This window comes from Penicilliopsis zonata (genome assembly GCF_001890105.1).
Source record: "Penicilliopsis zonata CBS 506.65 unplaced genomic scaffold ASPZOscaffold_1, whole genome shotgun sequence".
NCBI lineage: Eukaryota > Fungi > Ascomycota > Eurotiomycetes > Eurotiales > Aspergillaceae > Penicilliopsis > Penicilliopsis zonata.
This window is the reverse complement of record NW_019208911.1, coordinates 1,911,554-1,936,205: the sequence shown is the minus strand read 5'-3', so window position 1 is coordinate 1,936,205 and position 24,652 is coordinate 1,911,554. Positions and strand designations below refer to the sequence as shown.

The window sequence follows — 24,652 nt, the reverse complement described above, 5'->3', positions numbered from 1 at the left end:
CCCTTCCTCCCTCCACCAAACGAACGCCCTTCGCTGCCCTCCCACTTCTAACCTCTCCGTCCTTTTCTTTTCTTTCCCTCCCGTCGTTCAACACAAACCTTCTCCCTCCCCTCCTCACCTTCTCTCTTTCTCTCTCTCTCCCTCCCCCTCCTCCCTCCTCCCTCCTCCCTCTTATCATTCAACATTTTATCTTTCTTTTTTTCTTCTTCTCCTCCTCCCGTCTCATAATTACATATGAGTCGGTGACATCCCGCTCTCAACTCGGTGTCTCTTTTTTTTATTTTTGCTCCTCCACCCCTCTCCGTCCGCCTGTGGCTGGACGCTTCGAAAGAAATCCCCCTTCTTGACCACACAAACCCCCACCCCAAGGAATGATCAGACATCAAACCGAACTTCTGTCGTCAAACCGTCTCCAGAACTGGTGTGAACGTACTGAAGGGTTAATACCGCCGCGTTTTCCTTCGCCGTTGCTACAGCTCTAGGAACGCCTCCTGGTCCCGCTGTGCTCCTTCTCCCTTGAAAAACAGAGATGGCCCCCAACACAGCTACCGCCGCCAGCGCCTCGCCGGCGAAGAAGTCTGGGTCTGCACCCGAGAAGAAATACAAGTGCCAATTCTGCAATCGCGCCTTCAGCAGAAGTGAGCATCGCAGCAGACATGAACGCTCGCGTGAGTTTTTTCTTCTTCTTCTTTCCCTTCATCAACAGATGGTGGATCTCAATCTGACCTCTTTTTTTTTTTTTTTTCAGATACAAAAGAAAGACCCTTCAAATGCTTGAAATGTCGGAGTACCTTTGTTCGCCGAGACCTTCTTCTGCGTCATGATCGCACCGTACACGCCAAGGATGGTGGGATCCCTCTTGTGGCCGAGGGCCGCCGCCGCGGGGGTGGTGTCCAGAAGACCTCGCCCGTCTCACAACCGCCCAAGCCCTCAATCACCATTGACCCCGCTACTCTGGAACAGATCGAGGCCAGCAGTGACGGCATGGTTGACCTCGAGACCGCCGCCATGCTCATGACCGACTTTCAACACAAGGCTGCCGCAGCCGCCACCGGTCAGGTCCCCCCGGATCGCGCGGGCTCCGACCGCTCCTTCTCGCCCTCTCGCGGTTCCCTGCTCGAGCCCCCGGTCGCGTATCTGTCTGGCAACGCTACTCTTCCCCAGATGCCCTGGGATACCCTGGTCTCGTCGGCCGACGCGAAGCATCACCCCGGCTTCGGCACCCAGGACGGTCTCCCGCCGCATTCCCTGCCCACCATGATGGACCGCCACAGCGCCGTCGGTGATTCCCTGGCTCCCTCGCTTCATTCCCTGGTCCACTCGCTCCCCGTCTCCGGGGGTTCGACGCCCAATGCCTTGTCCCCATTCCCCTCGATGACCGGGCCTGTGAGCCCCGTCAACTACCGCCGCTCGCCCGGTCCCAGCCAGGCACTGACGCTGCCCAAGGCCCCCCAAGTCGCCAACGATATGGAGCGTGGAATCATCGTCGACCGGGTCAAGACCGCCGATGCCCTTGGCTCACTGCCCGAGACCTTCCAGTTGCCCTCCACCATCGCCCTGAACCGGTACCTGTCGACCTACTTCAACCTGTACCACCATCACCTGCCCTTCCTGCACCAGGAGTCCTTCAAGCCCACCACCGCCTCGCCGCCCTTGCTGCTCGCGGTCCTGTCCATTGGTGCCCTCTACACCTTTGAGCGCGAGCATGCCTTTATGCTGCACGTCGGCTCCAAGGTCCTCGTCAACCAGTTCCTGCAGCACAAGGAGAACTTTGACTCCCGGAAATGTCCCCTCTGGGCCATGCAGAGCACCCTGCTCAACATGATCTTTGAGAGCTGGAGCGGTGACCCTAAGGGCCTCGAGTGGACCTGCTCCATCAAGAGTCTGCTCGCTAACATGGTGGCCGGCAACCGGTACCAGCTGAAGCTCCGCACCGAGGCGCGCCAGCCGGCCCTGCCCTCCCGCGAAGAGTGGATCGAGGATGAGTCCTGCCGTCGGACCTACTACGCGGTCTACATCTTCTTTGGCATGCTCACCCTGACCTTCAACCACACGCCCGCCATGAGCTTCGACGAACTGGATAACCTGGAGCTCCCCTCTTCGGAGTCGTTGTGGAATCTGGAGGTCTCGGATGAGGAGACCTGGCGTCGCAACCTGGCCGCCTCGTCCGTCCTCACCGTCCGTGAGGCCCACGACAGCCTTTTCCAGGGCGAGCAGACGAGGTACAGCGCTTTTGCCACGCGCGTCATGATCAACGCCCTCTTCCTGCAGGTGTGGAACCACAAGCGCACGTTCGAGGCTCTCCAGGACGTCCTCACCGAGTACAAGCTCCGTCTCGCTCTGGAGACCTGGGAGACTTCGCTCGAGGTCTGCGAACCCGAGACGATCGTCGTTCCGCTGAGCACCCCCCAGAAGGGCCACCCGCTCATCTTCAACTCGATGGCTGTCTACCGCAACACCCGCGCCCGCCTTGAAGTCGACCTCAAGTCAATCCAGGAGGCCCTGCGCTACCACTCGTCGTACGAAGTGGCCGCTGCCATGACGGTCGCCCGCGAGAAGGTCAAGCGTTCCCAGGAGATGAACAAGATCGTCCAGCAATGCTTCGAATGCATCGAAATCGCCGCCATCCAGGGTATCAACTGGGTGGCTAAGACCTCCGCCACCAACTGGAGCGTGGAGCATCCGCTCTGCGGTCTGGATCTGATGGTCATTCTCAGCCTGTGGCTCTATCGCCTGGAACATGACGAAGAGCCCGCTACCGAGGCTGAACTGGCCATCTATAACAAGGTCCGGAATCTATTTGATGACGATGCCATCGACGCCTTTGGCAAACTCAGCTCCACCGTCGCCCGTGTATGGGGTAATATCCTAGACGGAGTCGTGGTCTGGGGGTGAGTTTTTTTTTTTTTTTTTTTCCCTTTCGCGTATTCGAAACATATACTAACATATCACAGGATTACCAAGCTGATGGGCGAGTCTTTCAAACTGCATTCTCAGGCCCTAGTCGGTTACGAAGATTCCCTCCGCGTTGCCAAAGATCAACCTATCCACCCGATGCCGACCAAGGCACTTGCCAGTGTAGGCACTGCCTATTAAACGACTTCATCGACCGCGATGTTCGGGTTTTAACCCTCCATAAAAAGAACCTCAAAAAAAAACACCGAAAAAAAAGGAAACCCATAATCCCTTCATTTGGTGAACACCACGCCTTGTCCTTGATGTTTTGATTTGATTTTTTTTTTTTCCCTTTTGCAGTACTGCTTGACTTGATTTTTGTTTTCCTGCTTTCGTTCCTTTGGGCAATTGGCGGGCTTTCGGATATTATACAGGGTTGGGAACGGATTATAGCAAGACGGCGGGCGGCAATGGTCTTTCTGGTTATGAGATGATATGATCTACCTTTCTCTCCATGACATCTGTCGCCGAATGTTGCCTCTTGCTGGTGATCTCCCGACTGTTTGTTTGTTTTTTTTTTTTTTTTTTTTTTTTTTTTTTTTTTTTTTGGTTTTTCGCAAGAGCTCACAGGAGTCCGGTGTGGTCATGTTCTTCATTTTTGATGGGCTGTTTCCCCAAGGCAAACATCTCGACACCCGGCTGGTCCTGTGTGTTCTTCCCTTCAAGCACTGAGTGGAGTTATTCTGATTATTATTTTTTTTCTTTTCTTTTTCTGTGTTGATTTTGCCGTCGTTTTTTTTTTTTTTTTTTTTTTTTCTATTGATCCCTAATTCTTAGTGCTTATTTTTTCCTTGGTTCTTTTCATTTCATTGCGCATCAGCGTGTCTGTGGTCAGTTTTTACTTGTTGATTGATTTCTTGACCTCCTGATACCTTGTCCGCTATATATTTGTTTTTTATCTCCTTCTATTTGATTGATCCCTCTTCCTTTCTCTCTTGAAGCTCTCGCTGCTTCCTTCTAGCTCTTCTCCATTTAATAATCTGTATCCACTCTAGATTCTTGTCTGTTGACCTGTTATGCCTGCGATGTTTTTTTCCCCGCGTCATCTCCTCTCAAAAATGGTTATCGTTTTGCTTGTCCTTGGTTTCTGCTGATGTCTGTTTTTGGTTATGTTTTTGTCTTGTTTATGCTGTGTTGATGTTGATGTTGATGTTTATGTCTTATGCTATGTAGTACCCTGTACTATACAAATCATTGCGGGGAACCATTACGTAGATATACTACTCCGTAGAACCAACCAATGTAGAGAGAGCACTTGAGACGTAGGGTAGATTTGTGAGAAAAGACTATGACTTCCCAATTGCAATAAAGAGACGATCCCCAATGTCGCCCAAACCGGGGACAATCATGCCGCGCTCATCACAGCGACCATCGACGGCGCCAACCCACAGCTCGACCCCCTCTGGCCAGGCGTTCGCGGCACGGGCGATACCCGCCTCGGAAGCCAGCACACTCAGCATGACGATGCGCTGGACGCCCCAGTCGCGGAGGAGACGGATGGCGGCCTCAGCGGTGGCGCCCGTGGCGATGACGGGGTCGACGAGGATGGCCAGCGTCGCGGCGGCTTTGTTTTCCGGCTGGGTTGTTGTCGGCGGGTTGGGGAAAGCCGTTGAATGGTCTGTGTGGAAGGGGAGGTTGTTGTAGTATTCTACCGGTTGGAGGGAGACGCGTTCCCGGAAGAGACCGAGATGGTAGATTGGTACGGGGGTGGGGAGGAGATCATTCACAGCTGACGAAGAGAAAGGATTAGAACGGACGACCTCATTTGAAGTCCTAGGTAAATGCTTGCTCACCTTCTACCATTCCCAGTCCCGAACGAAGAATAGGAACAATGGCAAGGTTCGATGGAGTGATGGAGACGGTATCGTACTCGATTCCCAGGGGTGTTTGATCCTAGTGCTTTTTCAATATATGTTCTGTTCGTTTCCTTGGAAATATACAGCTAAAAGCTTACTCTGCCAGATACTTTTGGCTGCAAAGCAGTGGCGAACGCTTCCACGCCGAGAATCGTGGTGATCTCGCTGACGAGACCTTTGGTCTCGCGCAGGGTTGCGGTGTGGGAGCGGAGCTGGGACAGTTTGGCCTGTAGACAGGGGTGCGAGGAGATGTGGACGTTTGCCATTTCGGCTCGGCTTCAGTATTGAGATATGTAGATGTAGAGTTGTATTGTGTTGTAACTATGTAGTAGTGGTTGTTGAGTTGTGTTGTAGTTGAGTGAGTGAGTATAGGAGGGGCTTATCTGAACTGGCATACACGTCACATGAACCAGTACTGTCCAGTCACTCCAGTCACTCCAGTGTCTACCTTGTCGGAGTAGAATAAGCCACTCATAACTCAGATAACAGGTATTATGCTAGTTATTACGGTTTCTCATACCTACGTACGGAATACCTACCATCTAGTATTGTTTACTACCAGGTTCTTATCAGTGAGGAGACTTGCTATCAGTGCCTAGCCAAGACAACTCCTGCCGTCTCCCGAGTACGAAAATCAAATCTCCATAAACAGTGAACGGTGACTCTGTTTACTTGGCGTGGAGTGTTTACGAGTCGAGGAGTTTGATTCCAGGAACTGGCAGTCATGGCGGACACTGCGAGTGACGCGGGCGACGCGTCAGACAAGGTAGTAGATTTAATTCCAAGTTGTGACAAGTGAATAATAGTGTCAGAAGACTGACAAATGCAGCAGCAGGAAGGCGACGGATCTCTCGAGAAAGACGAAACCGAAGGCGTGCTCTCCGAATCCAGGGCGCCGCCCCCCGTCTCGCGGATAGTATCGCAACGACAACAATGGGCAGCAAACGTCGACGGCGAGATTCCTGTGACGGCGGAGAGTGCGCCGCCGACTGCGCCGCCAGAGGCTGCCCCGTTGTCGAAGCTGGCCACCCGCTTCTACATCCTCTCCTACCTGGTTTTCTTTGCGATCTTCGGCACGCTGGCGCGTCTAGGGTTGCAGGCGCTGACGTTCTACCCGGGAGCACCGATCGTCACGGGCGTGATCTGGGCCAACCTGACGGGGTGTATTGCGATGGGCTTGTTTTTGGAGGATAAGAACCTTTTTCGGGAAGAATGGGGGGACGGGTGCAGCACGTCTCGCGTGGGGGGTAGCAGTCCCGAGGAAAAGGCCGAGCAGGCCAAGAAGCACAAGGCCGTCAAGAAGACGATCCCGCTGTACATTGGGCTGACGACGGGGTTTTGCGGCTGCTTCACTTCCTTCTCCTCCTTTATCCGCGACGTGTTTCTCGCCCTGTCGAACGCCCTGCCGGATCCTTCGGTCAGCACGATCGCGTCGCGCACCGGCGGCTACAGCTTCATGGCGCTGGTGGCCGTCGCGGTGCTGACCGTCTCGCTGAGTCTGGCGGGACTCATCTTCGGCGCCCATCTGGCCATCGCTCTCGACCCCGTCATGCCGACGTTTCCCTTCCGCTTCGTCCGGCGGTACGTCGACCCGCTCTTTGTTGTCTTGGGATGGGGATGCTGGCTCGGCGCTGTGTTTCTGGCCATCTGGCCTCCGGATCGACACGATCACCCGGAAGTCTGGCGCGGGAGTGCCGTCTTCGCCATTGTCTTCGCCCCGCTCGGCTGTCTGCTGCGTTTCTACGTCTCCCTGTGGCTAAATGCCCGCATCCCGAGTTTCCCCCTTGGCACCTTTGCCGTCAACATCTTTGGGACCATCATCGAGGCCATGTGCTACGATCTGCAGCGCGTGGATGGAATTGGTGCCACCGCCACCCTTGCGGGCGTCTCGTTGGCCTCGGGCTCCCTCATTACAAGCTGCCAGCTTCTGCAGGGCGTCATGGACGGGTTTTGCGGCTCGACGACCACCGTCAGCACCTGGGTTGCTGAACTCAACGGGCTGAGTCGGCGACTTCACGCATACGTCTACGGCATCACCAGTGTGGCCGTTGCACTGGGGTTTATGGTCGTCATCGTCGGTTCTTTGAAGTGGACGATCGGCTTTGATAATGTAGTTTGTACATAGTTACATTTCTATACAGTATAAACACTACTTACACTAATACTGATATCATTCTAATCATACTATCATATACTAATACCCCCGATCTCGTTCCGAGTCCTCCCAGGATATCCCTCCCGACGGAGGCCCCGGGCGTGTAATTCCTTGCGGCGCGCGAGTTCTTTCTCCGCGTTGCGATGCTGTGCAACTAGAACCAAGTCACTAGAGCGTACGTCATGTTAATTCTTTTGAAAGAAATACTTCGCCAGAAATACGCGTAGACGGCTACCACGGCAAGACAGGCGGCGATGAAGGCGAACATGATCCCAAGCTCGTGGGAGAGAGATTTGATGGGGGTGTAGGGGGGGAGATTCTGGACCATTTTGTTTGATGAAGATGAATAGATGGTTATAAGGTAGAAGTTGATGAATAGATAAGAGGTGGTTGAGCACAGAATGCGGGGAGTGATGTCAGGCTCCACTAGTGGCAGTGAATAGCATCAGGTACTTGGGTCACCATGTAATACTGTAGTTATATGATTCGACAATTAGCACCAAGAAAGACAGTATACAGAATACAGACTATAAAAGATGGCATTCAGCTCGTCAGTGAAAGAATACTAGAGCTTTGCGGTTCCGGCCCGGGATCGGGCCTGTGCCGGTTCAGGGCTGATGAGCGGAACCGGCATGCGCAGTCCAGCATATAAAAGTAGATTGGCTAGGAGGTACGAGGTGTTTATTTTCTTCAGACAATTGTCAAGATGGCAGCCGACTGTATTGCAGATGCTGACGTTATCGAACAAGAGAAAGGATCCGACCTTGAAGCCGGCCAGGATCTGACAAAATCCACCACGACAAAGAGCGAAAAGCCATACACGACCTTCTCCGAGCATGAGAAATGGTTGATTGTGGGCATGGCGAGCGCCGCGGCGTTCTTTTCCCCCCTCTCCGGACAGATCTACTTCCCTGTACTTCCTGTGCTCACGGCAGACTACCATCTGACCTCGACTCTGCTCAACATCTCCGTGACGACGTACATGATCTTCCAGGGTCTTGCGCCGAGCTTCATGGGCACTTTCTCCGATGCCAGCGGGCGCCGGCCGGCATATATCCTTGCGTTTATAATCTACACGGCCGCCAACATTGGTCTCGCGCTGCAGGACAGCTACGCTGTCTTGCTTGTGCTCCGGTGCGTTCAAAGCGCCGGCAGCAGCGGCACGGTCTCGTTTGGGTACGGCGTTGTAGCCGATGTGGTCACCACGGCCGAACGAGGCAAATATATGGGCCCTATGGCTGCGGGGGCTATGATGGGCCCGGCCTTAGGCCCAGTGATCGGTGGTCTCCTGGCGCAGTATCTCGGATGGCGAGCTGTGTTTTGGTTTCTCGTCATCGTCTCCGGATCGTACCTTGTCGTCTTCATTGTCATCCAGCCTGAGACGCACCGGTCGATCGTCGACGACGGGAGTGTCACGCCCTCTCAGGGCTGGCGATTGTCCGTCGTGCAATTCATTGCGGCGAGACGGCGTCTGGCTCGAATGACGGCCGAGGAGAGACAGGAATATCAACAGATCCGGGCGGAGCTCAAGACCCAGCAGCAGAAGGAAGGTCGAAAGCTAGGCTTCCCTAACCCGCTTGATTCCTTCCGGATCCTCCTGCAGAAAGATGCTTTCATGCTCATCACCTTTTCCGGCCTCATGATGTTTGGCAATCTCGTCCTCATGACCGCCACCCCGACTCTATACCCGGGGATCTATGGGCTGGATGAACTACAAGTCAGCCTATGTTTTTTGTAAGAATCTCCATACAGACTCCATACAGACTCCATAAAAACTCCATAAGCAAGTGTTAACTAATTGTCAGACCCCTAGGGCTCTCTTCCATGATTGGCGCCGTCGTGAACGGCAAATTTCTAGACTGGAGCTATAAACGCCTCGCGAAGAAACACGGGATGATCATCGATCGCCAACACCGGCAAGACCTAACACATTTCCCTATCGAAACCGCCCGGCTGCAAATGGTCTTCCTCTGGGCCTCGGTCCAGTCCATCCTCCTTCTCCCCTACGGCTGGGCCTTACAGTACCATGCTAACCTGGCCGTTCCGCTCGTCATCCAATTCATAGTCGGCTTCTGTCTGGTTTGCACCTCCAACAGTCTCGGCACGTTGCTCGCGGATATCTTTCCCGGTCAGGTGGCCACCGCGTCGGCGGCCCAGAATCTTCTCCGATGCTTGCTTGGCGCTGTGGGTGCGGCGGTCGTGGATCCCATGCTGACGGGGATGGGGGTCGGGTGGTGTTTTACCTTTACGGGCTTGGTCCTGCTTGTTTCGCTGTTACTGCTCTGGGCTGAGATGAGATGGGGGATGGCTTGGAGACAGGAGAGATGGAGGCAGGAGGGAGAAAGGGAATCACAAGGGAAAAAGTAATAACTAGAACTCGAAATCTTACTTATATACTGTTTAGGTTTAGTATAACTAATGTCAAGACTATTCAATAACTGCCTTCTGGAGGCAAGTAATTCAACAAGGTGATTATCACTCTATGTACAGTCAAGTCTCAATGAGACGATTGACACTCTATCTAGCCAATATCAAAGGCGCCAAGTCTGTAAGTGACAAACCTCCATAATACATCAGTGGAGTTGCTGAGAACGCCATATGCGCAGGGGGCACCGGGGAGAGCGGTGCAAAAGATGTAAATAAAAAGGTGAAGAAGAAGGCAGAATATACAAGGTATCATGTACACATAACAACGACTGCTCTGGAAACAAGAGTCTATGCCGTCCGTTAGAAAAAAAGAGAAGAAGAAGAAATTATAAGAAAAAAAAACCCCCGCCAGAATTGAAAACGGGGGCTCGCGGCGGATCAATGATCTTGACACGCGAGATGAGAATGGAGGGGGAAAAAAAGAAGTCGAAGCCGAATATTAACGGTGAGATCGTGAGGGAGATATAAAACAGAAGACAATATGCTCGAGGAGCCTGCTGCGCCGGGCAGAAGATCCATATGCGAATATTCGGTAGCGTTCGTCGTTGGGGTGAAAGTCGTATGGCTTGGGACTACCCCAGCATCACTGCAGCGAGGGCAGTGAAGGTCAGGCCGATAGCCATCCCCACCCACGGCGTTTGGCCTAGGGTACCCTCGCTGACGGTCACGGTCTCGGTTGCCCCGACCGTCCCCGTCAGAGATCCTAGGCCAATGCTCCCTGTTGAAGGTGAGGCCCACTGGTCGGGGATGGTGGTTGTTGATGAAGTGGTCGCAGCAACAGCCGCGGCAGCATCATCGCCGGCCACCTGACGAATCTCAATGATGTTCTCTCGTGTGTTATCTCCCGCGCCCTGGATATCTAGCAGGGAGGCAAAGGGCGTGATGGTGGGCACATGGGCAGCGAGATCGACAGGAGCGGGAGCCGGCGTGGCATCTGCTGCCTGAACAGCAGCGGGCAGTGCGACAAGTAAAATATTTGTGGCCCTCATTGTGGCAAGAGGCAGATCGATCGATCGAGGAATGTGACGAGGTTTCGACGGGACAGCGATCTCCCCTGAGGAAGCGAGCAATATTCTCCGTGAATTTTTTTTCGAGAAGGAGAAAAACGGCAAAAAATCGCAATACTCCGTGTTTCCAAAAATTGACGCGCGGATGTTTTGTGTTGTACAAAAGACGTGGTGGTGGACGCCCGGGGGGAAGGGGGGGGGGGAAGGCTCTGGTCGTTTTAAGGGGCTGGAAACTCTCCCTCCAAGCAAGCAAGCACGAGCGAAAACGGATGGCCGGGGCGGAACAGATTTCGGTGCGTACCGCGTCGTCGTCAATGGATACACAAGATCGCAGAGTGGAAGGGTGATCTAGGGTGGCAGGTAAGGAGTTTGCAGACAACCAAGACAGGACCGAGGGGGGGAGCAGAAGAAACAGGGAAGTGGGAGAGCAACCCCGAGGAGATTTCCTTGGACGGGCAGGCTCAGGAACAGGGCGAGCATCAGTGGCCAGACCCAGCCCGCAAGCACCACATTAGGCAGTCGATCCACTGGCGAGTCGTGTCATTGCGCCGGTTTCATTGGCTGAAGCAGAAGCTTATCCGTGCAGTGGCCGGCCTGGATTGGCTGGCTGGGCGTGTTGATCTGCCCGAGTGGAGCAGGTGAAACAGCAGTGGCCAACCACAGCCCAACGTGGCCGTGTCATTTAATTAGGTTGGAGGTTCTCATGCGAGCGTTTTCTTATTCAGTATAGCGGTGATGACCTCATAGGTACTACCTTACCATACCTAGGTAAGTTAGTAGGTACTACCGTAGTAGATAGCTTTGATCTACCGATCCTGCTTATTGTTGACCAACGTGGACAGGAAGCAATAATCTTTTGAGATGTCTTTCAAGATGGGTATCGGTCAGCCTCCCTCGGATGCACCTCAATACAGCCAGATACCAAGTCCACCTCGTCTTTTTTCGGTTGGTAATCTTCTTCCCACTGTTGTCTATTATCAGTACTAAGTAATCAGCTGCTAGATTGTTGAACACGATGACTTCCTCCAACTTAGCAAAGACCAACTAGAACACGCCTTAGGAAAGAGTCGGGAGTACTGGTATTATCTCGCATCAGTAGCGAATGGTCAACGAGGTCGCCCCTTAGCTCCAGATAAAACGAACCCGCATCATACCCTCTACAGGGTTCCGGAGTTGCAAGGTCGTCCAAAGACACTTCAAGCTTGTCCACTTGGAGCTTCTCCGACTCAAGCACTTTGTTTACTAGCCTCTATAACTTGGAGACTAGCCGGCGAATCGGACTGCGACAGAGTCGAGAAAGAAAGTACATATCCAACAATACTGCAGATTGGCACTGGCGCTGCAACCCCCTATAATTTTCAAGGGGACGGGTTCCTGGATTGGGTTGGCACGACAGAGGAGGAAGCCACACAGCCAAACTACTTAGGAATCCTCACAATCGGCTGGTGTTACATACTCAGTGCGCAGCTTATCGAGATTTAACAAGAGGGGGCTTTCATGCGGTATACGGATTCAGAGGCCGAGCGATCCTACCAGGATATCTGCCCTTTTCCGACAACAAGTACTGTCATTGATATCGGGGAAGCTGACGAGGGCGTGGCTCGCTGGTGGTCAGCTATCCTCGCTCAACATGAAGGGTGGCAAACCATTGCTAGGCAGGGCTCTGATGGTGAATACCTAGCACCCTGGGCAATATCGCGCACCTGTGATGCAACTTTTGCCGTCATCTGATCCTGTCGTCCTCTCCACGCCCCTATCATCAGATAGAGCTTTTGATGCTCTCGCTCGATTTTCGCTTTTTCATGGATTAGGGAGTCAGCTCCCTGTTGCTCTTGCAACAGCTATGACGATCCCAACGCATAATTACCACGGCTCAACCGCCAAATTCCCATTTCCCACTCCATTCAATACCTCGAAATCAACTGTACAGCCCGACGATGCTCCTCTAACATGGAAAAGCTTAAAGGAAGAGCTTCCCTACTATATGACTCTGAGTTGTGGCCAGGAAACAATCATTTCATGGGTCATTTTGGGAACTTGGAGTCCCTTGCAACCTTGTCAGTCCTTGGCTGCATCCAGTGCTTCATGAGATTTTCCAAGGACCATCTACCGGATATATCAAACTGCCAATTAAAAGAGTAGTCTTGAAGTAGGTAACTACCTAGAGAATAACTGGTGTCTTAGCTAATCACTCGATTATGGGTGACCAAGTCAATATCGCGCGATGCTCACTAAAATAAGGTAAGTGTCCAGGGGCTCATAGATATTTAATCGGTAGGTATTAATCATAATGCTGAATCTGCTATATATGAATGACCTGCATCAGTGAATAAGATGATCTGATGTTTCTTGAGATATATTCTTGAAAGGTGGATAGCATTTATAACTTATCATGGAGTACAATCCTTCCAGTGGTGAGCCACGCACTCTAAAAAGATATAGCAATGGTCAGAGTATAATGGCCAATAAATAGTCTAATTTTGACTATAAAATAAAATCTAGAGTACAGAGTAGGGTTTGATGATCGCTCGGCTCAGATTGATAGATTGATAAGATGTCATCTCTGTCCAATCAGGGTGTAGTGAGGGTATACTGAGGTCACTTAAGAGGTACAGAGTACTAGTTACAGATTATGCGAATGATATGAATATTTGAATCCGAATAGATTAGAGTATCTCTTCCCAGTTCGGCATGACGGTGAACTTGCCGCTAAGCTGACCCATCGCCCACACCCGTTTCTCATCCGGCATGACCTCGCCCGTTGTCAGGTCGTGAGAGGGCGCAGAGACAATCAGCGCCTCCTGCAGGAAGCCCACGGCGGTGGCGCGGTCGAGCTCGAAGCTGATCCCTCCCCAGTCCATCGTCACTCGCCCCGAGGCATGCACGTTGAGTTTGCCCACGCGACCCGCGTGGAGCTGTCGGTTGGTCGCCGTGACGATCTTGGAGGATTCATGAGGCGGTGCGCCGACCGATTCGCCCGTGACTTCGAGGGCGTCGTCGTCTCCGTCCTGCTGTTCGCGCTTGACGCCGCCCAGGGGTCCCGGTTGAGTGCTGCGCGGCTCTGCTTCTCTGTCGCCGGGCTGTTCGTTGGTGCTTCCAGAGACCACCAGGTTAGGCGTCATGGGCGGGAACTGCATCAGGAACAGTTGGCCTGCGAGCTTCTCGTTTGTAGGCTCTTCCTCTGTCTCCTCCTCCTCCTTCTCCTCCTCCTCCTTCTCCCCTGTCTTATCTTCCCCCTTGTCGCCTTCCCCGCCTGCTTCTACCGGCGACTTGGACTTTTCTGTTGTCACCGTCGCCGGCGCCGGCTCCTTGGGTTCGAAATAAAGTAGGTCCTTGACCGCATCGAGATCCTCCAGATGTCGATCGTATTCTTCGAGTTCCTCCTTTGTACGTAATAAATCGCGGGGGTCCTTCTTTTTCTTCGTCGGTGCTGCTGCTATCGTCACCGTCGCCGGCGCCGGTGCTGGGGCCTCCTTCGCCTGCAGTTTCCGGCGGACCTTGACTGTCTGCTCGGGCAGGAACCCATCGTCGGTGATGATGGTATCGTCTGCGTGGGGGATATCATCTGTCATGACTTCATCTCCGTCTGCCGGTTCTTGTTTGACATGCGTATCGTCCGGGGCATCTTGCTCGACGAAGAGCGTGTTGTCGTCTTCGGCAGTCAGGTCTTCGGGGTCCGCTTCTTCCTCTGCCGTTTCTTCGGCCGGCTTACTCGTCGTGCTCGACTCCATGTTGACGCTGACCACCCGCTCCTCATGTTCGTAGCGTTCGACCCGGATCGGACGCAGGGCCCTAACGCCGCCGTACGAATTGCGTGCCGCCATCTTACCCTTCTTGCTATCGCCATAGTCGTCTTCGCTATCGCTCTCCAGATTGATCTCGTCAATGCTGATCCGAAGCCCCTCCCGGTCTTCGTCAGACGAGTAGTCCTCTCCGCCCCGACCGCCCGCACCCCCAGCATCGATGATCGACCGGCTCCGCCGCGACATCGACGACGCCCGCGACGAGTCCACGCTGAAAATCCCGCCGCGGCCGCGTCGCGCGCCTCCCCGCCCTCCCTGTCCGCCACGTCCATGGGCCCCGCGGCCGCCGTCGCCGCGCCCCCTGCGTATCGCAGCCACCTCGGCCAGTCGCTCGCGGTTCCGCTCCGCCTCCAGCTTCTCCAGCGCTTCTCGCTCTTCCTTGCTGCGTCGCATCACGGCTTTCGGCTGGTACTTGAGCGTCGGTTTCGTCGTGCTGCCGTCTCCTGCCGGTCCTCCTCCAAGGGCAGACGGCTGTTTCTTCGTCGCGGGTGCGATGCTGCCTGCCGGTGTGCGCTTTTTCAGCGATTGCAGCCGCTGGACGGGCGGGCGCGTCGACGCAGGGCGCGATCCGCCCTCACTGGGCGTCACGGACTCATTCTGTCCAACCGGGTCAACCGCACCGCTTGTGCTGGACGCCGCGGTGCCTGCTTCGGGTTCGGGCGCTGGCTGTCGCCGCGTGGCTGTTCGTCGGGGGGCAGCTTTCGGGGGCATCGTTCGATCAGTGCATTTACTGTAGCCGGGTAGAATAGATGTACCGAATCAAAAGAGCAGGATAATGAATGAGGGAGCGAGGTTTCGTCAAGTTGTGCGACTGGATCGATAGAAAAGTTGCCCTCAAAAAGTTATCTCTGAAGCGCTTTCTTTTATCGGATTTCTGCGTGGGGCTGCCATCACGTGACGATTTTATTTTATACTACAATTTGGAAGGTCAAGGCCTTTAACCCAGTATATTTGCTTCTTATTTTCCTCGGAATAGACGACTAGACATAGTATATCATCCGTAGGAAATCCTCTGCAGTCACAGCCCAGCGGTCGGTGGCATCAATGACTACCTAGAAGACAACCTCATATATGACTTTGAGCAAGACACGCGCAGTCGACGAGTGGAAGGACAGAATTCAAGCAAATGCGTCTGATCGAACGCCGAGGGAAAAGTAGACACAGAGACACAGACAAACTTCACAGAGAGAAAACAAAAAACAGAAAGAGAAATAGAGAGAAGAACAGCAAATACATAGTTTCAAACCCCGCTGATTTCAATCGCTAGACTATCCATAGTTGAGCAACAAGTAAAGGAAAGGAATTAGGACGGATCGGTATTACACCAGATCGATCGCAATGGATATGACAATGCAAATGAGAAAGGAGCGCCGTGTCTTTGGTGGAGAGACAGAAACCGTGGCCAGCCAGATGAGAGAGAGAGAGAAAGAGAGAGAGAGAAACAAGGAGAAAACCACCACACCACACAGCCACCTCTTTCTCGCCTTGCAAGGTAGGTAAGTACGAGTATGATAATATATCAGCGCTCATAGTATTGACTGCAGAAAATAAAGACGTTTAAAACAGGTTCTGCGGGAAAAGGAGACGAAAAGAAAAGAAAAGAAAAACACAGAATTGGCTGAGATGTACGATAGAAGATCAAGAGAGGGAGGGAGATATATTCAGTAGGAAGGGAAAGAGAAGAGGGGGGGGGGACATGAGACAGTGTCTATAGCGAAGAGGGTTTCGTAGACATATTGGAAGCAAGACCGGTGCCTCCTGTTTGTTTGACCGATAAGAGAAAAAAAAGGGGGGGGGGAAAGCTAGCGCTTGCGCTTCTTGTTCTTGTCCATTGCTGTCGCAGAAGAGACGGCCGGTGCCTCAGCAATAGCATTGACCACGGGAGATACGTCCTCGTGGACGGCGGAAGGCTCCGAGGTCTTCTTAACGGGCACGCCCATATGACGGCCATACCGGCCCTTGCGGCCGTTACCCTCGTCCTCACTGATACAGCCCTCGAGGCCGATCCCTGCATCTCGACACCGACCGCAGGGTCGTTGGCGGTCGCAGCCCTTCTTGCTCTTGCGGCATCGCTGGCAGCGTGGTTTGGTCGACAGATCCTCTTCGTCCGCGGCGAGCTGGTGATGGAAGTTGACTGAGGAGCCAGATGCCTTCCGAGCGGTACCACCAGTAGCAGTAGTAGCAGTAGTAGTAGTAGTAGCAGCAGCAGGAGTAGCAGTAGGGACACCTGTAGTGATGGGAGATATCGCCGCTGCTTTCTGGGCTCCAGGCGCCTGGGTGGCGGCCTTCATCTTGCGAGCAGTGGGTGCGGACAAGCCCTTTCCAGGCTTGTTGTTGGTTCGAGTGGGAGCTGCGTTTGGACCACGAGCCTTGGTCGCAGCGGCGCCGGCGCCGGAGGTGGGCTTGGCCTTGATTTTCTTGGCTTTGGGGGCGGAGTCAGCGTACAGGGCGTCCGCGTCGAATTCGGTTTTGAGAGGAAGGTGGTTGTGATGATGATGATGATGATGATTATGATGGTGGTGGTGATGGTGATCTTTGAGCTCGTCATTATGGCGGTAGTCCTCCTCCACATCATCGCAACTGACGTCGGTGCTGTCGAAGCTGGGGAGAATCTCATCGAGTCGCTTGTGGTGACGCTTGATGGTTCCCGGCGGCAGCATTGGGCTGGATTCAAGTCTGTGTCGTGACCCAGCAGGGAGGTCATTGTCATCCTCCTCTTCGCTGAACTCGTCACCGTCACTGGTGGCACCGGTGGAGGAAGCGGCGTCGGCAGCACCGCTAAAGGCGTCGTCCAATGTAGAGGCTGACGTGCGGCCATGGGAGAAATTGGAGGCGTCTCCCAGGCGGATCAACTGCATTGCAACATCCTCATCCGAGATACAGCTGGCAATAGTTGGGTCAGGGGTCGGCAGCACACCTGGCGCACCGGCGCGACTTGCGGAATAGCCATACTGCCCGGAAGCCTGGGGCCCGGTGCGATCACGCAAGCGATGACCATGCTCGGGCACCACAGGGGTGGCGTAGATGGAACTCCGGGCCGAGTGTGACCCATACGCCTGCTCATTGTAGCCAAAGCTTTGTGGCGAAGGCAGCGGTTGCTGATAAGTATATTGGCGGTGTGTCGGGCGCGCAAACGGCGACCCAGCTCCTTCCTGGCCGACGGATCGACGCTGCGGCGAGATAGACGATGTAGAGGTTGTGAGAGGGACTTGGGGAGGTACGAACAGGGGTAATTCCTAAAAGAAGAAGAAGAAAAGAAACGATGGTTAGGGAGAGGGAGAAAGAAAGAAAAAAGGCATATCAGACCGGTCCGAGAGAGACTACTTACCGAGCTTTCAAACTTGGGCCGCTTGCGACGACCGTCTTGGAGGATATTATCCATGCTGATGTCCGAGCTGGCGAAATGCTCGCTACGAGATTTCTTCGCGCCCGAAAGGGAGCCGTAGCCGCCTTCGCTATCACTGTAGCCCAGGTCCGTTTCGTCGTGAAAGCTGCCATGAGCACTCGACCCCCGGCTCTTGATGCCGCCGCGGGTCGGCTGCTTGTGTTGTGAGGCACTGCGGCGGCTGCGTGCTGACGGCGAGGTGCTCCGCTTGCGAGCGATCCTCGATGTTGGTCGAGAGGGCGGGCGGCCTTGCTCGGGCTGGCCGACAGAACCCATCTGGAACGGCTCGCCGAGACTGGGACGCTTGCGGGCCTCGTAGGGCAGCGAGCCATAGTAGTGGTCGGGGAAGCCGTCAGTAGCATAGGCCTGAACGGGGATGACCCGCACATAGACCGTCATGTTATTCCGCAGGTTCTCGTACCGCGCGATGAGGGTGATACCATTTTCATCCTCGAAGCTCACGCCGCTGGCGGCGCCTTCGTAGATACCGTAGAAGTTCTTGACCGTCGTCACGATGGAATCCGTGGTATCGTGCGGGTAGATCTGCACCCGCATCGGGATCCGGGCCCGGACCTTGGAGTTTTCATCGAGCAGGAGCTCAAAGGCGACGTTCTTGGGCACCGGCTGGGTCGGGGAGAGGTCCTGCTGTTGGGAGGAAGCACCGCCGCGAGTAGCCATATACAGCGCTGACGGTTCTTCTAACGGTGACTGCATCGTTCTCGGCGGGGGAGGATGTTCAATAGGTCTATCGACCGGCGAGACGTCTTCTTTCTTTTTAAAAAAAATATATATGAATATCAATTTCTGACCGCTTCGGGAGTGGACGGCCCGCTAGATCAAAGAGGGATTTCCACATCCGACATACCACGAAGATAAATTCCAAGGGCAAGGATAGACCAGCGGTCCTCCCGCGATTATACTCCAAGGGTAGTCGATGGATTCGGTGTGGTGTGGTGCGTACAATGAGAGGGGGAGTGGGAGGGATCCGACGTCGCAAAAGAACCGGAAGCGACACCAGCAGGGAAAACGTGGAAAATCTGCTGAAGGCCAAGGCAGCACCGGTCAGCAAAGCAGATCTCCAGTAAGGTATCTAGCAAAAACGGTAATCGATGAAGATGGTCTGGGAGTGACGATCTGGGATGCGAAGTCCCTCGCTGACCAATTTCTGACGGGGGAGGGGGGAGGGCTCTCTCAGTGGCACAGCGAGCCGGGTCTCTTTCGTTCTGGCGGCAGAGGATGGAGATCATCGCAGACGTACCTTTTCTCGAATCCCAGCGATTCAATCCAAATCGCACCTGTCGAAATCGCCGAATCGACAGAAATCTGGAGACTAGAGAAGGGGGGGGGGTTCGCAGAGGTTGGTTGGGGGGGGGTGAGTTGGTTTTGTGACTACACAAAGTGCTGGGCGTCGGTCAGCGGTGGCATCACAGCGGTTGGAGGGTCCGTTCTAGCCGAGCAGTAATGGGAGGGGGCAGACGTCAAGGAAGTAGAATCAAAGAGCAGAAAATGAAAGTAGACTCACCTGGAATACCTGGATAACGGTCGATGACAAGAGCTGGGCGAGATGGAGAGAGTAAGAAGGTGTGGGTTTGGTTTTGGGGGGGGGGAAGAAGAGGTGGAAGAGGCAGCACTGGCAGGGTGGGTGCGCAGTGTACGATGGGTTTCACCTAAAGCGAAAAAAAGGCCTGGGTCGGTGACAGCGAAGAAGAACAAGCACTCCGGACGAGGAGGAAGATGGCTACAGGGAGGAAAGTGTTCTGATTGAGTCTACAGCGAAAGGAACGTTTATTTTAAGTCTGATATTCTGTCTGGTCCCTACGATCTGCTCATCTGGTCTGCGCATGCGGACCACCGTCGAGGCCTGAGGCCGCCCAGCGCTGCGTCACGAAGAAAAGAGAAGACCGAAGGCAGAGCACGATGGCTAAAAAGCCAAGGGGAATCTAATTTCTGACAGAGAGGGCATCATGGGCTCACTCGGTTCGCAGAGAGCAAAAGCACAGAGGCAGAAGAGCGGCATGACTGGCTGCGTGCTGGTCAGCTTGGCCACGTCGAAACGGACGCCCAATGCGATGCCAGCAAACAGCTGCGCCGAACGGATCTGGCTGCGCTGTCCCAGACAGAAATGCCCGAAGCGTTGACGGATTAGATCGTTTGTGATGCGCGAGGGGAGCGAAGCGCTTGCAGGCCGTCGCCTCTGGTCGGGAAGAGCTCGAAATGCGACGAACCCACAATTCCAGGGACCGACGAGGACCATGCGCAGGAGAAGAGTGCTTTTCGCATGTCGCGTGGACTGATCCTGCTGAGCGACAGTGTTTCTAGAGATCTATTCCCGCTGTCGCTGGAGAGAAAGTCGCTTGCGCAACCTGGTCGCCCATTCCATCGCAAACCCCGACCAGGAGCATCATGTCTCGCTCGTCGCAGATCGGAGACTCACAGACAGTCGCCCTTTTTGCAATCGGGTTCATCGCTGTCTATGGTTACCATTCTATATATATATATATATCTCTCTCTCTCTCTCTCTCTTTCTCTGGTCTGCTGGCGTGCTTTTGTATCATCCTCCGAGAAAGAGTTACCCCTCCTTCAGGTTGGGCTGGGGGCTACGTAAGAGATGATCGGTTGAATTCAACCCAGAATGGGGAAGGGGAGGGGGGAAATTCACTCTCGTGGGGCAAGAGGCAGAGGTTTTTGAACAACACGCCTTCTTTGTTCCTGGCGGTCGCTGGGGAGTGAGTGGCCTCGTACAACCTTGTAGGTTCGCCGTTCGCCTTTCTCCCCGCTCCGAGGGCCCAAGGGCCATGGGGACCCTCGACGACGATGACAGACGCCGACGACGACGATGATGACCCTGCAGATTTTCTCGCGGGAGGAGCGACTAGATAAACAAGACCATCCGAATTCGTCAGGCCGTTTGGCGGATGCACTGGCGCACTGGCGGCGGTGCTCGTGTGCCTGCGCCGGGCTGGGCTATGCAAGCTGGCTGATCCATACCCTCCCATCCAAGCCATCCTCACCCGCGAGCAAGAAACCACCACCCGGGCGATCGAGACAAAGGACCTCTACGGAAGTTTGATCGTTGATCGCTCGATTTTCGCCGCCCAGCAGCGCATCCCAACACCAGCGGGGACCGCACATCGGCCGAGGGCCTGCCAGCGCGCCAAATCTGGCCGGGCACACCGAAAGTTTGCGCACCTTTTCAATAGCGGTCTTTCGCCGGAATAATGGGGTCACGATCGTGTTGGATCCCTCTGAGAATGGAAATTGTTTTTCCCTCTTCCTTCTCTTCTCTTTTTTTTTTTTTCCCTTTTCTCTCTTTTCTCCCCCTCCCATTTACCCTCTGACTTGCAAAGCAGCCCCGCACCGCTCCAGACCAGCTACTGTGTAGGATGTGCCCTGGACTCTCTTGAAAGTCTGTGACTCGACGAGTAATTTTTTTTTGTCCATGACAGTTCTCCGTAGAGGCGTCTTGATAGGTACCGCTTGGATCCGGCGTCCCACACAGCCGCTGTCGGGGCTTCGCGAGAAGCTTTTTCTCTTATTGTGATTCTTTTGATTTCCCGCTTTTCTCGCCTTCAACCCTCCCAACGACCCGGAGGGCGCAACGCATGCCGGACGCAGGTGGTGCCTTCATGATGACTGCCTGGTGATGCGTCTTCGCCCTACGCTCCACCGCTCGGATCGGCCTGGAAGGTCACATGACTTCGTGTTTCCGTAGCGGGGGGAGCCCGCCCCTCGGCGCGTCGAGACTCGCAGCGTAGAACACCAGGCCTGTACGGTGCACGAGGCGCCGCGCATGGTATCAGCGGAGATAGAAAGAATCGCATGAGCAGGGCAGACAAATGAATCACATCGGAACCCCGTCATTATGGCCGATGGGATGGCGATAAGCAGGATCTGCTCGTAGGACGTCTGGCGGAAGACGCGTTTCATGACATCACGAGGCGTGACGAGGGGCAGTCGGAGGAAACCATCAAAACAATGTAAACAATGTAAACAGGGCAAACAGGGCAAACAGTACAGCGCCATTCGCTAGTGCTGACATAACATCTGACTCAGCGTACATGCCGCGCCCAAACAGGATTAGCCGTTGTTTACACCTGCTGGCGGCCGCAGTAACCAAAGAGGCCAATCAGACGCAAGTCCCTGGCAGTTGTTATGGGACAAACATCCAGCGTCCATCCCTCTCGTTCTGTCCTCCCTCCCCCCCAACCACCACGCTGCTTTCGCCCAGCTTTTTTTTTTTTATTATCTTGTCTGCTGGTGAAATTGCTAGGGATGGTCTGATTGTGTCCGATTCTGCACACTTCGAGGCTGTCTCCCACGCGCAGAAAGCCATTGGCAACGGACCTGGTTGTCTTGCTGGGTTTGTTTGGGCGAGAGATACCAGCCAGTGCCTACTGAATCTTCCGCAGGGAGGTAAACAAGGCCTCGCTACCGGCACTCGCCACCAGTGTGAGGGGGAAAACAACAAAAAGAGGAAGCTTCGAGTTAACCCTCCTTCGATCGTACCAAAATACAGAAAATAAAAATGGATGCTAAGGTATGTTGTTCTTTCCATTGGTGCGTCGCTGGTCGACGCGATATATGGTGTATGCCCATAGGCTTGGCTTTGGGATGCACGCGCATCTGATGCCTACGTTGTTTTGAATATCTTGGGGAAGGTCGTATACTAACGCGTTTTTGTTTTGACCTACAGCCGCAGCGAATTCGTGTCCGTGGCGACGAGAACGCCCCGGTTGCCCTGCCTCTGAGCAAAACGATCCACCAGCGCAACAAGTCGACTCCGGCTTTGTCCGCCATGTTTCACAATGGAGCGTCCAAGAATAACGGAGCAAAGCGCGCAGCCTTTGGGGACGTCAGCAATACGTCCAATCTCGTGCGTCTGAGTCGAGATGACGCTTCGCTGGCAGGCAAGAACTCGGGCAAGGGTCTCGACAAAGGCCCTGTCGCTGGTCTTGACAAGAAACCAGCCGTTCTGGCACAGCCAGCCCAGCGTCCCATGTCGGTGACTGGGCTTAGGGGTGTCTTGACCAACACGACCAACGTGGCTAAGCCGATCGAGGCTTCGAACAAGCAGACCACAGCTAATGCCCGAAAGGCTCTCAACAAGCGCGTGAACGCGGTGTTCAAAGATCCTTTGCAGCCCCTTGTTGAGTCAAAGGAAGTTTCATCCAAGGAGATTACCTCCACTGCGCCCCAGAAAGAGAAGCTGGACACCACCGACGCAGCGGGAGACCATGTCAACCCCCAGCCCCTGCCAGATGCCGTTAACAACGCAGCCAAGGGTGCTGAGGTGAAGATCCGCGAGAACGACGCTATTGCCCAAAAGGCAAAGGACCTCGACGTCCACGAGAACCATATGGCAGCCCCCAAGCAGCCTGCTGCATCCACCGCCCATTCCCACACTTATGAACACGGACCGGCTCCCTCAGAGCCCGAAGAATACTGGGATGACGAGGAGTACGAAAATGAGGATGAGGATGGATATACCACGGCCCGCTCTTACCGGTCCCGGGGAGATAACACCACTGGCGGTGCCACCATGGTGCTCTTCCCTAGATCCAATCAGCAGGTCCGACGCGAGCTGGCGCAGGCCAAGGAAATTGTCGAAGCTACTCGCACCGCCGAAGATATCGAGGACGAATACTGGGACACCAGCATGGTTGCCGAATACAGCGACGAGATCTTTGAGTATATGAAAGAGCAAGAGGTATGCATTCTTTTCTTTTTAGGGTGAGGAGTCGTCTGTAATTCCTGACCGTCTTCCAGATCAAGATGTTGCCCAACGCGCATTACATGGACAACCAGGCCGAGATCCAATGGTCTATGCGCTCTGTACTCATGGACTGGCTTGTCCAAGTCCATCATCGGTTCTCGCTTCTCCCCGAGACTTTGTTCCTGTGTGTCAACTACATCGATCGTTTCTTGTCCTGCAAGATCGTCTCCCTTGGCAGACTGCAGCTCGTCGGTGCCACCGCCATCTTCATCGCCGCCAAGTACGAGGAGATTAACTGCCCTTCGGTCCAGGAAATTGTCTACATGGTCGATGGCGGCTATCAGGTCGATGAGATCCTGAAGGCGGAACGTTTCATGCTCAGCATGTTGCAATTCGAGCTCGGATGGCCCGGTCCCATGAGCTTCCTGCGCAAGATCAGCAAAGCTGATGATTATGACCTGGAAACCCGCACTCTTGCCAAGTATTTCCTCGAAATCACAATCATGGATGAGCGCTTTGTCGGGAGCCCTCCGAGCTTTGCCGCCGCTGGTGCCCACTGTCTAGCGAGAATGATGTTGAAGAAGGGGAGCTGGGTATGTTACCTGCATTCTTTGTCGTTTCGCTCTTCTTCTCCTTACTGACGTTCTATCAAGACTCCCGCTCACGTTCACTACTCGGGCTACACTTACTCTCAGCTATTCCCACTCCTCTCTTTGATGTATGAGTGCTGCGAAAACCCCCGCAAACACCATGCCGCAATCTACGAAAAGTACACTGATAAGCGCTTTAAGCGTGCCTCGCTTTTCGTGGAGGCGGAGATGAGGAAGGGATTCCGTCTGCCTGAATTGCATCGCGAGTCCTTCAGCGATCGCAAGGGAAGCATCGAATCTGGCCAGTACTGGAAACAATGAATTTCTAAAACTGTCCATTTGACTCCGTCAGATCTAGACACACAAAAACCTCACACAAAGGCTTCTTACGATCACTGCAGCTTGGTCAAAGACCCCCGGTAATGACCTTGTTGCTAATACTCGATGACTGCACTACGACCGCTTAATTTTCCTTTTTGTTTTTTTCCTTTGACAGTCTCATCCATATCCATGGCTTCTTTTTTTTGCTCTTTTGGGAATTTTAGATTACGGGACCACGGACATCATTCAGTGGGTATGGTGAATGGAGAATCGGATCAATAATCGGATGGAGTTGTCTTTTTTTTTTATGAGAGGGAGGGCACACATGATATGAGAATCGACTACGAGTCAAAACACTCTGTCTCCATGTCCTGCTTCCCTTTCCCCTTTCTTTTTTTCGTTTCTTTTTTTTCATTTTCATTTTCTTCATCTTTTTACCC

The 24,652-nt window shown here is 53.9% G+C and overlaps 10 protein-coding genes across 10 annotated transcripts; 5 read left to right on the top strand and 5 right to left on the bottom strand.

Annotated features, from left to right (window-relative positions):
* The first annotated feature begins 121 nt into the window (after positions 1-121).
* Positions 122-3,331, top strand: ASPZODRAFT_127234 (hypothetical protein). The gene is made up of 3 exons (XM_022721692.1): positions 122-668; positions 749-2,891; positions 2,955-3,331. Exons 1-3 carry the CDS (start codon positions 530-532, stop codon positions 3,094-3,096), a joined length of 2,424 nt encoding a protein of 807 aa, XP_022585721.1. The 5' UTR covers positions 122-529; the 3' UTR covers positions 3,097-3,331.
* Positions 3,332-4,211: 880 nt separating this feature from the next.
* ASPZODRAFT_127233 (hypothetical protein) lies at positions 4,212-5,190 on the bottom strand. The gene is made up of 3 exons (XM_022721691.1): positions 4,910-5,190; positions 4,749-4,848; positions 4,212-4,684 (listed from the first exon to the last, which is right to left on the bottom strand). Exons 1-3 carry the CDS (start codon positions 5,075-5,077, stop codon positions 4,242-4,244), a joined length of 711 nt encoding a protein of 236 aa, XP_022585720.1. The 5' UTR covers positions 5,078-5,190; the 3' UTR covers positions 4,212-4,241.
* Positions 5,191-5,361: 171 nt separating this feature from the next.
* ASPZODRAFT_127232 (hypothetical protein) lies at positions 5,362-6,977 on the top strand. The gene is made up of 2 exons (XM_022721690.1): positions 5,362-5,577; positions 5,641-6,977. The coding sequence occupies exons 1-2, from the start codon at positions 5,536-5,538 to the stop codon at positions 6,934-6,936; spliced, it is 1,338 nt and encodes a 445-aa protein (XP_022585719.1). The 5' UTR covers positions 5,362-5,535; the 3' UTR covers positions 6,937-6,977.
* A 21-nt stretch (positions 6,978-6,998) lies between these two features.
* On the bottom strand, positions 6,999-7,294 carry ASPZODRAFT_12045 (hypothetical protein; the record flags this gene model as incomplete). Its single annotated transcript, XM_022721251.1, has 2 exons — positions 6,999-7,120; positions 7,174-7,294. The coding sequence occupies 2 exons, from the start codon at positions 7,292-7,294 to the stop codon at positions 6,999-7,001; spliced, it is 243 nt and encodes an 80-aa protein (XP_022585718.1).
* A 378-nt stretch (positions 7,295-7,672) lies between these two features.
* Positions 7,673-9,333, top strand: ASPZODRAFT_56161 (hypothetical protein; the record flags this gene model as incomplete). The annotated part of the gene is made up of 2 exons (XM_022728589.1): positions 7,673-8,700; positions 8,772-9,333. The coding sequence occupies 2 exons, from the start codon at positions 7,673-7,675 to the stop codon at positions 9,331-9,333; spliced, it is 1,590 nt and encodes a 529-aa protein (XP_022585717.1).
* Positions 9,334-9,726: 393 nt separating this feature from the next.
* ASPZODRAFT_127230 (hypothetical protein) lies at positions 9,727-10,709 on the bottom strand. Its single transcript, XM_022721689.1, has one exon. The coding sequence runs from the start codon at positions 10,380-10,382 to the stop codon at positions 9,966-9,968; it is 417 nt and encodes a 138-aa protein (XP_022585716.1). The 5' UTR covers positions 10,383-10,709; the 3' UTR covers positions 9,727-9,965.
* A 1,286-nt stretch (positions 10,710-11,995) lies between these two features.
* Positions 11,996-12,637, top strand: ASPZODRAFT_337579 (hypothetical protein). The gene is made up of 3 exons (XM_022728259.1): positions 11,996-12,206; positions 12,258-12,549; positions 12,612-12,637. Exons 1-2 carry the CDS (start codon positions 12,109-12,111, stop codon positions 12,487-12,489), a joined length of 330 nt encoding a protein of 109 aa, XP_022585715.1. The 5' UTR covers positions 11,996-12,108; the 3' UTR covers positions 12,490-12,549; positions 12,612-12,637.
* A 223-nt stretch (positions 12,638-12,860) lies between these two features.
* On the bottom strand, positions 12,861-15,033 carry ASPZODRAFT_127227 (hypothetical protein). The gene has a single exon (XM_022721688.1). It carries the CDS (start codon positions 14,912-14,914, stop codon positions 13,067-13,069), a length of 1,848 nt encoding a protein of 615 aa, XP_022585714.1. The 5' UTR covers positions 14,915-15,033; the 3' UTR covers positions 12,861-13,066.
* An 836-nt stretch (positions 15,034-15,869) lies between these two features.
* Positions 15,870-18,367, bottom strand: ASPZODRAFT_337354 (hypothetical protein). Its single transcript, XM_022728258.1, has 3 exons — positions 17,532-18,367; positions 16,725-17,439; positions 15,870-16,673 (listed from the first exon to the last, which is right to left on the bottom strand). Exons 1-3 carry the CDS (start codon positions 18,300-18,302, stop codon positions 16,006-16,008), a joined length of 2,154 nt encoding a protein of 717 aa, XP_022585713.1. The 5' UTR covers positions 18,303-18,367; the 3' UTR covers positions 15,870-16,005.
* A 3,746-nt stretch (positions 18,368-22,113) lies between these two features.
* Positions 22,114-24,212, top strand: ASPZODRAFT_148528 (hypothetical protein; the record flags this gene model as incomplete). The annotated part of the gene is made up of 4 exons (XM_022725384.1): positions 22,114-22,125; positions 22,282-23,295; positions 23,355-23,894; positions 23,955-24,212. The coding sequence occupies 4 exons, from the start codon at positions 22,114-22,116 to the stop codon at positions 24,210-24,212; spliced, it is 1,824 nt and encodes a 607-aa protein (XP_022585712.1).
* Between the last annotated feature and the right edge of the window lie 440 nt (positions 24,213-24,652).

Excerpts from the sequence above, each read along its gene's own strand:
- ASPZODRAFT_127234 (XM_022721692.1), top strand. The coding sequence starts at position 530 with ATGGCCCCCAACACAGCTACCGCCGCCAGCGCCTCGCCGGCGAAGAAG. Across the intron at positions 669-748 it reads CAGCAGACATGAACGCTCGC|ATACAAAAGAAAGACCCTTC; the intron begins GTGAGTTTTTTC and ends TTTTTTTTTCAG. Across the intron at positions 2,892-2,954 it reads GACGGAGTCGTGGTCTGGGG|GATTACCAAGCTGATGGGCG; the intron begins GTGAGTTTTTTT and ends AACATATCACAG.
- ASPZODRAFT_127233 (XM_022721691.1), bottom strand. The coding sequence starts at position 5,077 with ATGGCAAACGTCCACATCTCCTCGCACCCCTGTCTACAGGCCAAACTG. Across the intron at positions 4,849-4,909 it reads AGCCAAAAGTATCTGGCAGA|GATCAAACACCCCTGGGAAT; the intron begins GTAAGCTTTTAG and ends AAAAAGCACTAG. Across the intron at positions 4,685-4,748 it reads GGGACTGGGAATGGTAGAAG|CTGTGAATGATCTCCTCCCC; the intron begins GTGAGCAAGCAT and ends TCTCTTCGTCAG.
- ASPZODRAFT_127232 (XM_022721690.1), top strand. The coding sequence starts at position 5,536 with ATGGCGGACACTGCGAGTGACGCGGGCGACGCGTCAGACAAG. Across the intron at positions 5,578-5,640 it reads CGGGCGACGCGTCAGACAAG|CAGCAGGAAGGCGACGGATC; the intron begins GTAGTAGATTTA and ends TGACAAATGCAG.
- ASPZODRAFT_127230 (XM_022721689.1), bottom strand. The coding sequence starts at position 10,382 with ATGAGGGCCACAAATATTTTACTTGTCGCACTGCCCGCTGCTGTTCAG.
- ASPZODRAFT_337579 (XM_022728259.1), top strand. The coding sequence starts at position 12,109 with ATGCAACTTTTGCCGTCATCTGATCCTGTCGTCCTCTCCACGCCCCTA. Across the intron at positions 12,207-12,257 it reads CGATTTTCGCTTTTTCATGG|GCATAATTACCACGGCTCAA; the intron begins ATTAGGGAGTCA and ends GACGATCCCAAC.
- ASPZODRAFT_127227 (XM_022721688.1), bottom strand. The coding sequence starts at position 14,914 with ATGCCCCCGAAAGCTGCCCCCCGACGAACAGCCACGCGGCGACAGCCA.
- ASPZODRAFT_337354 (XM_022728258.1), bottom strand. The coding sequence starts at position 18,302 with ATGCAGTCACCGTTAGAAGAACCGTCAGCGCTGTATATGGCTACTCGC. Across the intron at positions 17,440-17,531 it reads GGCCCAAGTTTGAAAGCTCG|GAATTACCCCTGTTCGTACC; the intron begins GTAAGTAGTCTC and ends TTCTTCTTTTAG. Across the intron at positions 16,674-16,724 it reads GCTCAAAGATCACCATCACC|AAACCGAATTCGACGCGGAC; the intron begins ACCACCATCATA and ends ACCTTCCTCTCA.